The 14,980-nt window shown below is 32.6% G+C and overlaps 1 protein-coding gene across 4 annotated transcripts; it reads left to right on the top strand.

The window, feature by feature from the left end:
- The first annotated feature begins 4,764 nt into the window (after positions 1-4,764).
- Positions 4,765-14,104, top strand: LOC121257307 (putative phospholipid-transporting ATPase 9). Of its 4 annotated transcripts, XM_041158272.1 has the most exons (13): positions 4,765-4,918; positions 4,996-5,478; positions 5,875-6,419; positions 7,417-8,762; positions 9,337-9,447; positions 9,526-9,802; positions 9,888-9,976; positions 10,072-10,180; positions 11,234-11,443; positions 11,573-11,698; positions 11,804-11,902; positions 12,037-12,228; positions 12,927-14,104. In XM_041158272.1, exons 3-13 carry the CDS (start codon positions 6,024-6,026, stop codon positions 13,557-13,559), a joined length of 3,588 nt encoding a protein of 1,195 aa, XP_041014206.1. In that variant the 5' UTR covers positions 4,765-4,918; positions 4,996-5,478; positions 5,875-6,023; the 3' UTR covers positions 13,560-14,104. The 4 variants fall into 4 exon arrangements, with proteins under 4 accessions (XP_041014206.1, XP_041014204.1, XP_041014205.1 ...); XM_041158270.1 differs by lacking the exon at positions 4,996-5,478 and having other exon boundaries at positions 4,766-4,918; XM_041158271.1 differs by lacking the exon at positions 4,765-4,918 and having other exon boundaries at positions 4,940-5,473.
- The last annotated feature ends 876 nt before the right edge of the window (positions 14,105-14,980 follow it).

Below are 14,980 nucleotides of genomic sequence, written 5' to 3'. Positions count from 1 at the left end.
CTCTTATGATAAAATGTTATTAATAATTTAATATATATTTTTTATGTTTAAAGCATATGATCAATTAAATTTTCATCTTTAATATTAAACTTTTATTTTATAAATTATAATAACATTATCGTATATATAATTATATTAATAACATATAATCAAACAAATTACAAATGTTCATATTTAAGATTAACATTTCATGTTATAATTTATAAATTATAATATGAAATTATTTCATATATGATATATAATTATATATATTATATATAAAAAATTAATATATAATTATATATTATATATAAAACTTATATATATATAATATTTTGTATAATATATAAAATTAATTTTTATATTTTTTTTTCAACTGGTTCGGTACGGTCCGGTCCGGTCCCAGAAATTACGGAACCGAAACCGGACCGATTCCGGCCGGTTTTCAAAATATAGGAACCGGTTCCGGACAGGACCGGTTCAAAACTGGACCAACCGGTCCGGTCTGGTCCGGTTTTCTGGTTTATCTGTTTAAATTTACACCCTTAATTCTATCCATTAAAATTGAAGTGTTATGTTTATAAAGCGGTAATCTTTTTAAAAGAAATGTTTCATTATGAACAGTTATAACTTTTAAATTTATTTTCTTTTCTTACATATAAAGATATGCACCGATTCGAGTCTTCACCCAAAGACTGTATTTCAAACATTATATTGTTTTGTCAAATAAACCGTTCTATAAACCATTTCGAATTTCTCTACTATAAAACTCGATCTCTCTCTAAATCTCTATCCCTCATACATAACATACACAATAATTTACGTATTACGTGAGTTATAGGCTCGTAATATTAAAAAATAATATTCTTATTATATTTTATTCAACTCATCTAAATGAAATGTCAAATTTTAATATCATTAATTGATGACCAATCAATTTGGCAGCTCCATTGATCAACAAGTAGGAAAATGGAATACCTTTAAAACGCACCAAAAGAGGGAACAATTATTTATTATAAAATAGATTTAATTAACGACATTAAATTAAATTACTTTTTGTAAAATCTGCAGATGCAGCAGTTTTCAAAATTAAAATATTATTTTTTAGCATTTTTATGATCTTCTTTTCTCCCTTTTTATTTATTGAAAAGGAAGTCATTCTTTCTAGAAGTTATATTTATTCATTGATTTAATTTGCTTGTTGGCTGAAAAATTGGATAACTTATGTTCCCTTTTTCCTTCTTTACTTTGCCGCAAATAATGACTGTTTTAATCATTTGTTTAAAGACGTCAAAAGAACATCTATAGATGAAACAGTCTTATTCTTTGCGTTTTCATTCATAAATAGGTTTGAAAATTCCAACAATGAATAGCAGAATTTAATGGTTGTCAAGCAACCCAACCCGCCACTTGTAACGTGGCTTTATTACCAGATAGTTAAAGTGGTTTTATCTCAACTCAACTTATTTTTAAATTCAATGAGACTTTGCTAGATAGATTTATAAATTATGCGAGCATCGTGCACTTTTTTTTTAAAAGAATAGAGTTTATTTTTAAAAGTTAATTTTTTCATGTAAGTCTCGTATTTATTTATTTTCTTAAAAAAAATATACAATACTTATGCATTTTAAAATTACAAGTATCATTTCTCATCATTTCTTATTATCCCTTCCAATTGTCAAAGGGACCTAATCATGTTTTCTTATTCAGGTAGTTTCTTACATAATCCAATAAAACCAACCCGATGAATGTTTCTTGCCATATACATTTCCAAGAATCTTCCTAGAAAAATTCAAATTACGAGTCCTTAAAAATCGTATGATATTGAGGAATAATCAATTAAGAGATCATTATTAGTTTTGTCTTCCTATTAAAAGCTGAAACAATCCTTATAGTTTTTATTTTAGATAAATTGATGCTCATATTATGATTTTGAATTTTTTTCTTACGTGTTTTCAATTTTGATAATTTCAATCATTTGATAAAAGAGAAATCTTTTAACTATAAAAATATCTCATAAAAATAAATTTATTAATTAATGTGATTTGATGTAGTACGTTAAATTGTAAATTTACTTCTTACTGTAAAGTAGATCTAATATATCATATGAAGTTATATCAATTTATAGATTTATTTTTGTAGAATTTTTTTGTGCCTGTAATACTTTTCTTAATAAAAATAATAAACGGTTTATCGATATTATCATTTTTAACAAAAATTTACAAAAAATAAAAATAAAAAAGAGTACGAAATTAAAAATTAAATCAAATAACTATAAGCAAGTCGGAGAATGATGGGGATATGAAAACAATATATATTTTACAGAAAAATTTTATATACTGCACTATCACTTTATCATGATGAGTTGAAACTTATCGAATTTTTAATTAATAAAAAAAAAGATGATTCATGAAAATGTGAGATTTAAAAAATAAGATAATAGTAGGTAGTATTATTTCTCAATTATTACTGATAAATTAAACAATGACGGGATGAGAGGCTGAGATACCAACCGTATTGATGAATTTAATGTTTGCAACCTAAGGGCATTGACATTAGGAATATTGACAAAATCCTCCGCTTTGTTTCTATCAAGAGTCGGCTTCGCAGCCTCTTTCACTCCCAAAGTCCAAGTTGGGAGAACTCAAAAAATGACCTAAAGCTTTTCTGTTCTTGTAAATTGGTTTTTCATTTTTCTCTGTAAAGTTTCAATTGTTATTTTTAAAAGAGTATCGTCCCGTTTGTTTTTGTAGATGAAATGAGTTGAGATTAAATTAAATATTAAATTAAATATTGTTAGAATATATTTTTTTAATATTATTTTTGTCTTGAGATTTGAAAAAATTGAATTGTTTATTTTATTTTATATGAGAATTTATGAAAGTTATAATAATTAGATGAAATAAAATGAGATGAGTTATAATATTACGTGTACTTATAATTTTATATACAATATTCTATTTTATCAATCTTTTTTTATATCAAACTATAATAATATTGTAATAATTTTCGAATGTTACGTGTACTTATATCGAATTATAATAATAATGTATTAACATTTTTCTTTCTCTAAATGAAAAAAGATGATAGTAATTCACACGACAAATCATCCTAACAACATCCAAGATATTGGAAACATGAGTCTATTCATGTCTCTCCCAGTTTGTATTCGCAATTCATTTCAATTCATCTCAACTCATCTTAATTCATCTCACTACTATTTATTACTATTCATCAACTTTAACTCACAAATCTCATTACTATTCACAACCCATCTCATAACTATTCATAACACATCTCAACTCATCTTCGAATTCAAACGACAGACTTTTGATGCACGCAATAAACCTTGCATAGCTGGTGAAAGCAAAGCAATCTTCATTTTTTTGCATTCCAAATGTTTAGGCAATGAAGTATTCTCGGATATTCTGTGAATAATAGTAAAAAAATAATGATAGAATATTAAATAATAATAAAAATAACTAAAAAGTAATAATAAAATAATGAATAGTAATAAGGTATTATGAAAATACCAGAAGTACTCTCAGTACCCAAATTAAGTTGATCTGACATTTATGCCTTGTTTGGATAGTAAGATGAAATAGTTTGAGATAATGTGTTATATTATGATTTTGGAAGAGGAGATGGTAAAAGTTAAATAAAATTATTATAAAATTATAATATTGTTTTTGTTTTAGGATTTGAAAAAGTTAAATTGATTTTTATATTTTATTTATAAATTTAGAAAAATTGTAATGATTATGTGATAATTAGATAAAAAAAATTAAAGATTTAAAATTAAAAAATATTTGTATCTGTGATATTTGAATATTGAAATAAGATAATATGAAATGATATGAAATGAAATGATATAATTTTACTATTTATATTCAAATCAGGCCTTAATGTAAACATAAAATGGGTCTCGCATATCACCTTCCTTTAGAAGAACATTCTCATCCGCTCGGCTTTATCAAGCGAAATGTTATGTTCATTTTATCATTTTTCCAATTGCAGCCAATTCACACATTCTTCATTTGAAACGTAGAATAAACAGTGATATAGGTCACATTCTTCGTCTGTTTTTATAGATGAGATGAGATAAATTGAAATTAAAGTAAAAAATTGAATAAAATATTATTAAAATATTTTTTTAATATTATTTTTATTTTATAATTTGAAAAAATTAAATTATTTATTTTATTTTATATAAAAATTTTAAAAAATTATAATAATTAAATGAGATGAGATGAGTTGAAAAAAATTATGAAAGCAAACGATTAACGTAAACAATATATATATATATATATATATATATACACACACACATTAGGCAATCAATAAAGATATTTAATAAATATTTTAACTATAAAAAATTATTAAAAATAAATTTATAAATTGACAGACATGATAAATTATAAAATGAGGGGTGCTAGTGTCGCCCAATTTTGAGTACTGGGCGTGTCCATTAATACAAATTTTATATTTTATTTTAATTTTTGTATTATAATTATTTTTGTATAATCTTTATGCATTTCACTAATTTGATTAATTAAAAAAATTATTTTATATTAAAAAAAAATTGATGCAATTAATTAAATTAATGGAATGCAGTAAAAATGTCTATAATTATTGAAGATCAGTTTATTCAAGGAAGACGCGACGGATAATAAGTACGTGGGAAGCTGATATCAATAACTAATTCGGCGAGCGAGAATATTCACCACTAAAAAAATAACATGAAAACGAGTAATAACAATTAAAAACCAACAAAAATGAACAATAAATAAATAAAGTGCATGCAAGAAATTTTTGAGTGTGCGTGACCGCCGACTCTGCGTAGAAGTTGTGCACATTTCCCGTCATGGCGGATTAATTTCTATTGATCAAGACACAATACCCATGTCTTGGTTTCTGTGTATTTGAACATGTTTTTCGGGTAAGATATTATTGTGATCTTTCTTTCGTTTTTATTTTTGGGTTGCTGTTTTTAATTTTTTCTGCTGCTCCACGAAGTTTTTTACGGAAGGGGGGGAAAGGATATTTTGTTTACATCGAAAGAGAAATCATAATCCGACATTTGTGAGCTTCCAAGGTTTCCCGCGAAATCGGATTTCTCTTTTGATCAATTACCCTGCAAAATATCTGCGCTTCTGGATCTCTCCGCTTCTATTTTCTTAATCCTCGAAACGATTTTTCAATTTTCGCAACCCACATTTCCGATCTTGGATTTGGAGCGATTTGAGTTAAAAAGTGACACAGTCGCGCCAAGTCAAGAGGCCGAATGCGCGTGACCGAGAATCCAAGACAAAGTCTGTTTTCAAAGCATTGGGCCTGCGCCTGCCTTCGGAGAAATGTTCACCTGTAGGAATATTCTTATAACTACCTGATCCGGATCGTCCGGGGTATTTATGTGCTCGTGGCCCTGTCTGTTCGATAATTGGCTGACTTACGAAGCGAGTTTTTCATTAACACACTCTGGTGCTGAGAATTCGTAAGGTTTTGTACAGTATTATTTGTTGTCTCAATTCTGAACCCCTGTGTTCTTTCTATTATCCCTTATATTCCTTGAATTTTTGCTCTCTCAAAATACTTATTTATTTATTTATGTTCTGGTTGTTGCTTCTGTGTTTTTTTTTCGGTTTGGATCTTCTGGACTGGAACTTTTTCTGGGGTTCTGATTTTTATAGACTGGCATTGGTTTATTCTTTGTTTTCCTCTCTTTTTTTTTTTTTTTTTTATTAAAAAAATGGGCATCTTTGGGGAAAGTAGTAACTGGGTACTACTTTTGCGTAGTTCTTATTTTCCACAGAACCCAGAGGAATAATCTTCTAGTTCTTCTTAGCGAGTAGGTTTTTGAATTTTTTTGGGTTGTGATTGTTGGTATTCTTTTAGGTACTAATCCTTGAAGAAGCTGAATTTACTTGTGAGGGAAGCTGCTTTGGAGGGAGCAAAACGTTATACTGAATTGCGGGCTTCTGTGTTTTCCTGGTCTTGCTGTAGGAGTTGGTGAGAGCTTGCGCTTCTAGTTGTAGAGTAATAAAATGGGAGGTGGCAGAAGGAGAAAGCTGAATTTCAGCAAGCTCTACTCATTCAAATGTGGAAAGGCATCTTTGAAGGATGATGATCATTCACAGCTTGGGGGGCCAGGGTTCTCCAGGGTTGTTTTTTGCAATGAACCGGATAGCTTTGAGGCCAGAATTCGGAAGTATGGGGGCAATTATGTTAGGACTACAAAGTATACCCTTGCCACTTTCTTGCCTAAATCATTGTTTGAGCAGTTTAGGAGGGTGGCTAATTTTTACTTCTTGGTTGCTGGCACCTTGGCTTTCACCCCACTCGCTCCTTATACAGCTGTTAGTGCTATCATCCCTCTGATTGTTGTTGTTGGAGCAACGATGGTGAAAGAGGGTATTGAAGATTGGCGGCGAAAGAAGCAGGTACCATTTCTGGCTTTTCCAGTTTGATTCTGTTAATCAATCCTCATATTATGTATTTAATTGTTTTTCTATCTTTCTCATTCAACTTAACTAGGTTTTATATAGATTCAAAACAAACCATACCTGTGCAAGAGTCTCCTTATGCCAAAGTGATTGTAGATGGTTTTTACTTTTTCTCGGGATTTGTTTTAATAAACAGAAAACTTCTTGGAGATCTCTGAATCAAGAAGTGTCCTGAGGATTTGAGGGAATCGGTTACTTTGATTAAAGTTTGTGATTTTACTATAGGGCTTTTTGAGCAAAAGTATCTATCTTTGTGGAATGTTCGCCACTTCGATTGTTACGTTGGATGCAAAATCATTTTTCTTAGTCTTTTTGACTCCCCATAAATATGATATGAGTAACTTCACGTTATCTGTCTAAATTCATGGCATATAAGTTGCTCTAGTTCGGTGACGTGTAATTTTAAAAAATGTTGAAATCACATGATCAGTAGGGGATGCTAATATTATTTCCTTCATTGTATGCTTTTACTACTTCAGTTCAAAACTTGAATGACTTAAAAAATGGCAAAATAGAAAATTTAATTGAATAAAGAGAGAGAATATTTTTCTTGGAATAAAGAGAGAAAGTAAACTATGTTTCTATGTTACTTGAAATCATTCTTCTTGGATATGTGCAATACTAATTATACAAGTTCTATATTATCTTGCCCATGATCAGAGATCTATACTTGATTTTTTTGTGAGTAAAAATTTCAGAGATCTATACTTGATTGCACAGGCCAAAGTGCTAGTAATGTACATTGTTTGTTCTTTCTGGTTAGTTGATCCTGGGCAAACAATTTTTAACTGGAATAATTCTGCAGGATCTATGCTTTAGCATACATTGTATGTTCTTTAATTTTGCAGGATATATGGCTTTTGTATACATTGTTTGTTCTTTCTGGCTAGCATAATCCCAGATATATAATTTTGTGAGTGGAATAACTTTTCAGGATATTGAGGTTAACAATAGAAAGGTTAAAGTGTGCAAACACGATGGGGTTTTTGATTATACTGAATGGAGGAACTTGAGAGTGGGAGATATAGTGAAGGTGGCAAAGGATGAATTCTTCCCGGCAGATCTCCTCTTGCTTTCATCCAGTTATGATGATGCAATCTGCTATGTCGAGACCATGAACCTTGATGGGGAGACAAATTTAAAATTAAAGCAAGCATTGGAGAAAACTTCATTTTTAAATGAGGACTCCAACTTCAGTGATTTCAAAGCTATTGTTAAATGTGAAGACCCCAATGCAAATTTGTACTCTTTTGTTGGAAGTATGGAGTTTGAAGTGCAACAATATCCCCTTTCTCCTCAACAACTTCTTCTCAGAGACTCTAAACTCCGGAATACAGACTACATATACGGCGCTGTTATCTTCTCTGGTCATGACACAAAGGTTATTCAAAATTCTACTGACCCCCCTTCAAAGAGAAGCAAAATTGAGAAGAAAATGGACAGAATTATCTACTTCTTGTTTTGTGTCCTGTTTCTGATGGCATTTGTTGGATCTATTTTCTTTGGCATTGCAACTGAAGATGACTTGGAAAATGGAAGGCCAAAAAGGTGGTATCTTAGACCAGATGATTCCACAGTTTTCTTTGATCCCAAAAGAGCACCACTGGCAGCAGTTTTTCACTTTCTGACGGCCCTTATGTTATATAGTTTCTTTATTCCAATCTCCTTATATGTGTCAATTGAAGTTGTGAAAGTTCTTCAGACTATCTTCATCAACCAAGATGTTCACATGTACTATGAAGAAGCTGACAAACCGGCACATGCCCGTACCTCAAATTTGAATGAGGAACTTGGCCAAGTTGACACAATACTTTCTGATAAGACTGGAACTTTGACCTGCAATTCAATGGAGTTCATCAAGTGTTCTGTGGCTGGGACAGCTTATGGTCGTGGTGTTACAGAGGTTGAGAGGGCTATGAATGGAAGCTCACCTTTGGTTAATGAGAAAGTAAATGGACTTGACCACAAAAAAGACTCTACTGATTCCAAGTCACATGTAAAAGGCTTTAATTTTGAAGATGAAAGAATCATGAATGGAAACTGGATGAATGAGCCTCATGCGGATGTCGTTCAGAAATTTTTTCGGCTGTTGACGATTTGTCATACTGCAATACCTGAAGTGGATGAAGAAACAGGAAAGGTTTCTTATGAAGCTGAATCTCCAGATGAAGCGGCATTTGTGATTGCAGCAAGAGAACTTGGTTTTGAATTCTATAAAAGGACCCAGACAAGCATTTCACTGCATGAGCTGGATCCGGTGTCGAGCAAGAGAGTTGAAAGGTCAGCATTTCTCTTTGCAACAGAAATTGAGAAACTAGAGTTTGTGTTATAAGACTTTTTGGATGCCGTTGTGCATATGGGTTTATATGAATAGCACAGGGCCCATCTTTGATTTTGCATCCACTTGCCACTGGACATCTCTGTATTCTTTTCCCTTAAATTCCCACTAGAGAATAGATTGAGAGAGCGATGGCTGCTCTGCTGCTCTCTTTAGCAGCAGACAGAGCTTCTGCTATGCTCTATACTTGTTTCTTGTGATTGCTTTCACAAAGAGTTGAACTGAAAACTTAATTCTTTTCAAATTTCTGTTCGTATTCCTTGCCTGGTATCTTCAGAAGCTCCACGGGGCCAAGTAGATGGTTTCCTTTACTCAATTTAGTTCATTGCATGTTGACATACATTCTAGTGTTGCAATTGTGATCTACATCTTATGGTGGATGTGAATGCCAGAACAAGGAGTTAAATACTCCCTCCAGCCAATCTTTCTGAGGCTACATATAAATGTGCAAGTAGGGCTACTTTCTTTATGCTTAGCTAATCTTATATTATAAAATGAGTAATTTCCTTTTTTCAGGACGTATAAACTTCTGAATGTTCTAGAGTTTAATAGTTCAAGGAAGCGGATGTCTGTGATAGTAAGAGATGAGGAAGGAAAAATACTTGTACTTTGTAAAGGTGCTGACAGGTTTGTGACCAACTATCTTGAAACCTCAGATATATCATCATCTGCTTCTTTATCACCCTAACTCATTTTCCCATGCAGTGTCATGTTTGGAAGGCTTGCCAAGAATGGTAGGAAGTTTGAAGAGGAGACCAGGGAGCATGTTAACGAGTATGCTAATGATGGCCTGAGGACCTTGATCCTTGCATATCGTGAGCTTGATGAAAAAGAATACAAGGAGTTCAATGATAAATTCAATGAGGTGAAAAACTCAATAAGTGCAGATCGGGAGTCATTGATTGATGAGGTAGCTGAGAAGATTGAGAGGGATCTAATTCTTCTTGGTGCAACTGCTGTTGAGGACAAACTCCAAAATGGGGTGGGTTGAAAATATTAATTACTAATGAACACACCCTTTTGTTGATTATGGATTTGGAGATGATTTCTCCTGTTGTGCTTGTCAGGTTCCTAATTGCATCAACAAGCTTGCCCAAGCAGGAATTAAGATTTGGGTCTTGACTGGAGACAAGATGGAGACTGCCATCAATATTGGGTATGATTTATGTCTGACTCTTATACTGACTTTGTGCTGAGGCCCTCTTCTTATAATATTTTGAAGATATCTGACTTAAATATACAAATTGGCAGTTTCTCTTGTAGCCTGCTTAGACAAGGAATGAAGCAGATAATAATCAATTTGGAGAGTTCCCAAATTCAGGCATTGGAAAAAGCAGAAGACAAGGCTGCGACTGCTAAGGTAAATTTGTATTTCAGTCTTTGATTCTGTTATAATCTCTCGGTAAGGCAATTTACTCTTTTAGGATGGAACTTATTTTTTTAGATTGGCAAGTACTCTTGAACAATATAGGAAGGTTATGAGATTACTGTGACTCTGGCTGACCAAACTCTGATGTGTTTTACTTAATGTAGTGCCAGACTTATCAACCTGAATAATTTTGGCTTCACTTTGAAGCCAACTCGATGAGAAATGCATGTTAGCCTAATGTAACACAGTGATCATATATATCATGCTATGTCATTTCTTCCTTTTCAGCCTTTTAGTATATATGTTCAAAATGTGGCATTCATGACTACACTCTACATCGATAAGAATATTCTTTGGCCTTACCTTTGTTTTGGTAGTGCAAGTTGTACATATTTTATTGGATCTCCACCAGTATCCTTTGGGCTGGATTTGCTTTGTATTAGTTTTGGTTTTTTTTGTTCCCTCTCAAAAAATTGCTGCCGACTTTTTTTTCTTTTCCCCACATTTCTGCATCTCCCCGTGTATAAACAGTAAGTGTAGATGGTGCTGGTGTGGCATTCTGTAGTGAAGTAGGAAGATAGGTGTCTGAATCCTGATGATTTCTATATGGACCTGTGTTATATAAAAAATCTCCAAGTCTGCAATAGGAGGAGTAATTATTCTATTTGAATGTCTTTACACCACACACCATCTACATGGCATAATTTGATTTGAAAGATAAATTTTAAAATTTGAATCTTACAAATGAAATCATGCCACGTGGATGGTGTGTAGTGTAAAGGCCTTCAAATAGCACTACTCGAGGAGAAAGGAATAAAGGGTAATCTAGCAGAAAGGTGTAGTAAAAACATGCTTGTATGCTAGGACTTACGAACTGAGATGTAAGTCCTTTGTGCTTAGTATGGGGTCAAAATATTTTGTGAATCTCTAGGCATCAATTATTTTGAACCTGTGATGCTTGGTGGATTTGAGTTATGATATCTTATAATCTATAAATCCATATTCATTGTACATTGATGATTCTGATTCTGATTCATTCTTTAGGCATCAGAGGAAAGTGTTTTCGGTCAGATAATTGAAGGGAAGGCTCAGCTTACTTCATCAAGTGGGAGATCTGAGGCATTTGCTTTGATAATTGATGGGAAATCACTTGCTTATGCTTTAAATGATGACATGAAGAAAATGTTTCTAGATCTTGCTATTAATTGTGCATCTGTTATATGCTGCCGCTCCTCACCAAAACAGAAGGCATTGGTAGGTTTATGGTTTTTTCAGTGACTAAAACCGTATAAGAACTTTTCTGATCATCATTTGTTTTTTTCTTTTTGTTCTTTTACTATATAATTAGAATTTAGGAGTAATTTGTATTTCCTGGTGAAAAAGGTTACAAGACTGGTTAAAGATGGAACGGGAAAAACAACGTTAGCAATTGGTGACGGTGCCAATGATGTTGGAATGCTTCAAGAAGCAGATATAGGGGTTGGAATAAGTGGTGCTGAGGGAATGCAGGTGCTCAAGACTGCTGTGCATATTTTTATTTGAATCGTGTAGGAAACCTTTTGTTTTTTTATTATGTTTCTCACTCCTCGTACTCTTCTTGTTGTTTCAATTCAGGCGGTCATGTCAAGTGATATTGCGATTGCACAGTTTCGATATTTGGAGCGGTTGCTACTTGTGCATGGACATTGGTGCTACAGAAGGATCTCATCAATGGTAATCCATTCTTACATTTGGATTAGGGCAAACTTAAGACATCAAAATCTTAAAGATGTGCCATTTCCAAATTCTATCACAAGTTTAAACCTTCACACGACAATCAATTTACATGGGTCATTGTCTGTTGGCAGATCTGTTACTTCTTCTACAAGAATATCACGTTTGGTTTCACTCTCTTCTTATATGAGGCATTTGCATCATTCTCTGGACAACCAGCGTACAATGATTGGTTTTTGTCACTTTATAGTGTTTTCTTCTCAACATTTCCGGTGGTTGCTATGGGCATTTTTGACCAAGATGTTTCTGCTCGGTATTGTCTGAAGGTATGTTAACCGTCAAATACATGGATTCATTTATGTTTTACTTCGTGTGGAGAGATTAACATAATACTTTAGGTGGGGGGTGCAGAAAGGAACGTGTAACTTTCATTTTTGCGATAATCATAAGAACATATCTTGCTTACTCCAACCCCTTAGGCCCCTAATTGCTCTTAGACCCTAGGATGGTGTGGACTTATTTTTCCTAGATACATAAGTATGGTGGCTCAAAGTTCTTTTCCTCACTTTGAGATCACCCACCCGCTACTGATGCTATTGGCCAAACAGGCTGTTGGTGTAAGAGCTATCTGTATTTTTTTTTTTTTTTTTTATTAACACTGGGCATCAAGAACGGTCTGTACTTTCAAATGGTTTGTTTTGCGTATGGCCATTTTATGGGACTGTTGGATTAGTGGAAGACAAAAAAGAAAAAAAATAGTATTCTTAGAAATCGCATTGTTGAGTGAACAGAAAAGACCATTCTGGTCTCCTATAGTTTGGGACTTGTTAGTTTGAGTTTTTGTTATTATGTACCAGAAATAAAACAATTGCAAGCCGTTGTACCTGGCATTGCCTCTAGTGTTGAACAACAGAGCATGCCTGATTATATAACATATGCTTAGCTTTGACTATGTAGCCTTGACTTACATTTTTGGTTTCTCGATATGTGCTTTGGGGTGAATATTTCTTGTTTTCATTGGCAGTTTCCTCTATTATACCAAGAAGGGGTGCAAAATGTCCTTTTCAGCTGGCGTCGAATATTCGGCTGGATGTTAAATGGGTTTTGCAGTGCCATAATCATTTTCTTTTCCTGCATGAAGGCTCTGGGGCTACAGGCTTTCAATAATGATGGACAAACTGCTGGGAGGGATATCGTTGGGGGGACCATGTATACATGCGTTGTTTGGGTCGTAAACCTGCAGATGGCACTCGCTATAAGTTACTTCACCTTGGTGCAACATGTTGCCATCTGGGGTTCTATTGCAATCTGGTACCTTTTCCTCTTGATATATGGAGCCATGTCTCCTATCACTTCTACCACAGCCTACAAACTCTTAATCGAAGACCTTGCCCCATCGTCTTCATATTGGCTTGTCATTCTTCTTGTGGTGATCTCAGCCCTGATACCATACTTTTCTTTCTCGACAATTCAGATGCGCTTCTTCCCAATGTACCATCAAATAATACAGTTGATACGGCATAGAAGCCGAACAAACGATCCCGAGTATTTTGATAGGTTGCGGCAGAGCTTGCGGCGCTCGACAACTCTCGGCTTCACATCGCACTTAGCATCAAGTACTAGCCGCTTAAGCAATGAAAATAATGGTCACAGGTGATATGTGAATTTGTTCTGGGAAAGGTTGCAGTCAGAATGGAGGTCGTATACGTCTGGCTGAACGTTGAAATTTTGCCTGCTGTGTGCAACTCAAGCTTGATATAAGGTATTTATGGGCTCTTCTAGTACTTTGGACTGAAGGTACGGACCCAGAGATCTCCATTTGCAAGATGAAGGTGTACAGTAGCATGATTCATTTGTATCATATCTTGGATAAACATTTCCCAAATTAATACTGTCCGGGTTTTCACTTTTGGCCACCCCCCACCTGAGGTTACATCTATTAATTATATACCATGTATTTTTGTATCATTTTTTCAAGTAAAAATGTCATACAGATCAACGAAGCAAATTCGACGTGGAGTTGGATGGTGTTGCTCCGAATTACAAGAAAGAGAATCTGAGCCACCAGATTTTTCCAGTAATACTACTTTCTTAGCTCTCATCAGATGTAGTTCTACTTCTGGTCGGTACCATACGTGTATAAGAATAATCCAAGAAACTTTTGTATTTTTGGTTAAATTATAATTTTACATTGATGAAAAATTCTATTCATCATCTCCAAACACCATATATCATTTTTTGTTTTTTGTTTTTTTTTTTAATTTTTTCTTACCAAATATATGGAATATAGATGATGTTTTGTGAATAGAAGTAAGATAGTTTGAATTAAATATTGGGTTTTGAAAAATGAGAGAAAAAATTGAATAAAAAATATTATCAAGTTAAAATATTGTTACAATATAATTTTTTAATATATTTTTATTTTAAAATTTTAAAAAAATTGAATTATTTTTTGTTTAAAAATTATTTCCGAACATCTCCACTGTTTGTCAAGCCAAGAGCCATTATTTCAGTCGGTCAATAAGGCATGCCAAAGAGCCATCGAGTACTGACTAGATAGGTTTTGAATAGGTTTTCTTTAAGGGCTCGTTTGATTGTAAAATTGTTTTATCTCATATTATTATTATTATTTTTTAAAATTTTTATAAAAAAATATAATAAATAATTTAATTTTTTTAAATTTTAAAATAATAATAATATTAAAAAATAATATTCAATCAATAATTTATTTAATTTTTAATTTTTATCTCAACTCACTATCTAAATGACATGTAATTATGAATCATGAGTACGATGTGATATATTTTTTGTTGTAATTGTTAGATAGTCACTTAAAACATATCGCTTTAATAATATAATTTAAATAATAAAATTTAAAACAAAGAACAATATTATTTATTTTTAATTAATTTCTTTGAAGGTAAAAAATTAAAAAGAAAATGAAAAAAAACCTTCAAATTGTCAAAAACGTAAAAACAAATAATAATAAAAAAAAAATCAAGAAACAAAGTATCCTTTTAACATGATTTTTTCTTCTCCCCTCAATTTCTAAATTAGCAAATGAGAACATGATGAATA

Source organism: Juglans microcarpa x Juglans regia, chromosome 3S, assembly GCF_004785595.1.
Source record: "Juglans microcarpa x Juglans regia isolate MS1-56 chromosome 3S, Jm3101_v1.0, whole genome shotgun sequence".
Classification (NCBI taxonomy): domain Eukaryota; kingdom Viridiplantae; phylum Streptophyta; class Magnoliopsida; order Fagales; family Juglandaceae; genus Juglans; species Juglans microcarpa x Juglans regia.
Note: the sequence above shows the minus strand (reverse complement) of the source record. Positions and strands in the feature narration are given on the sequence as shown.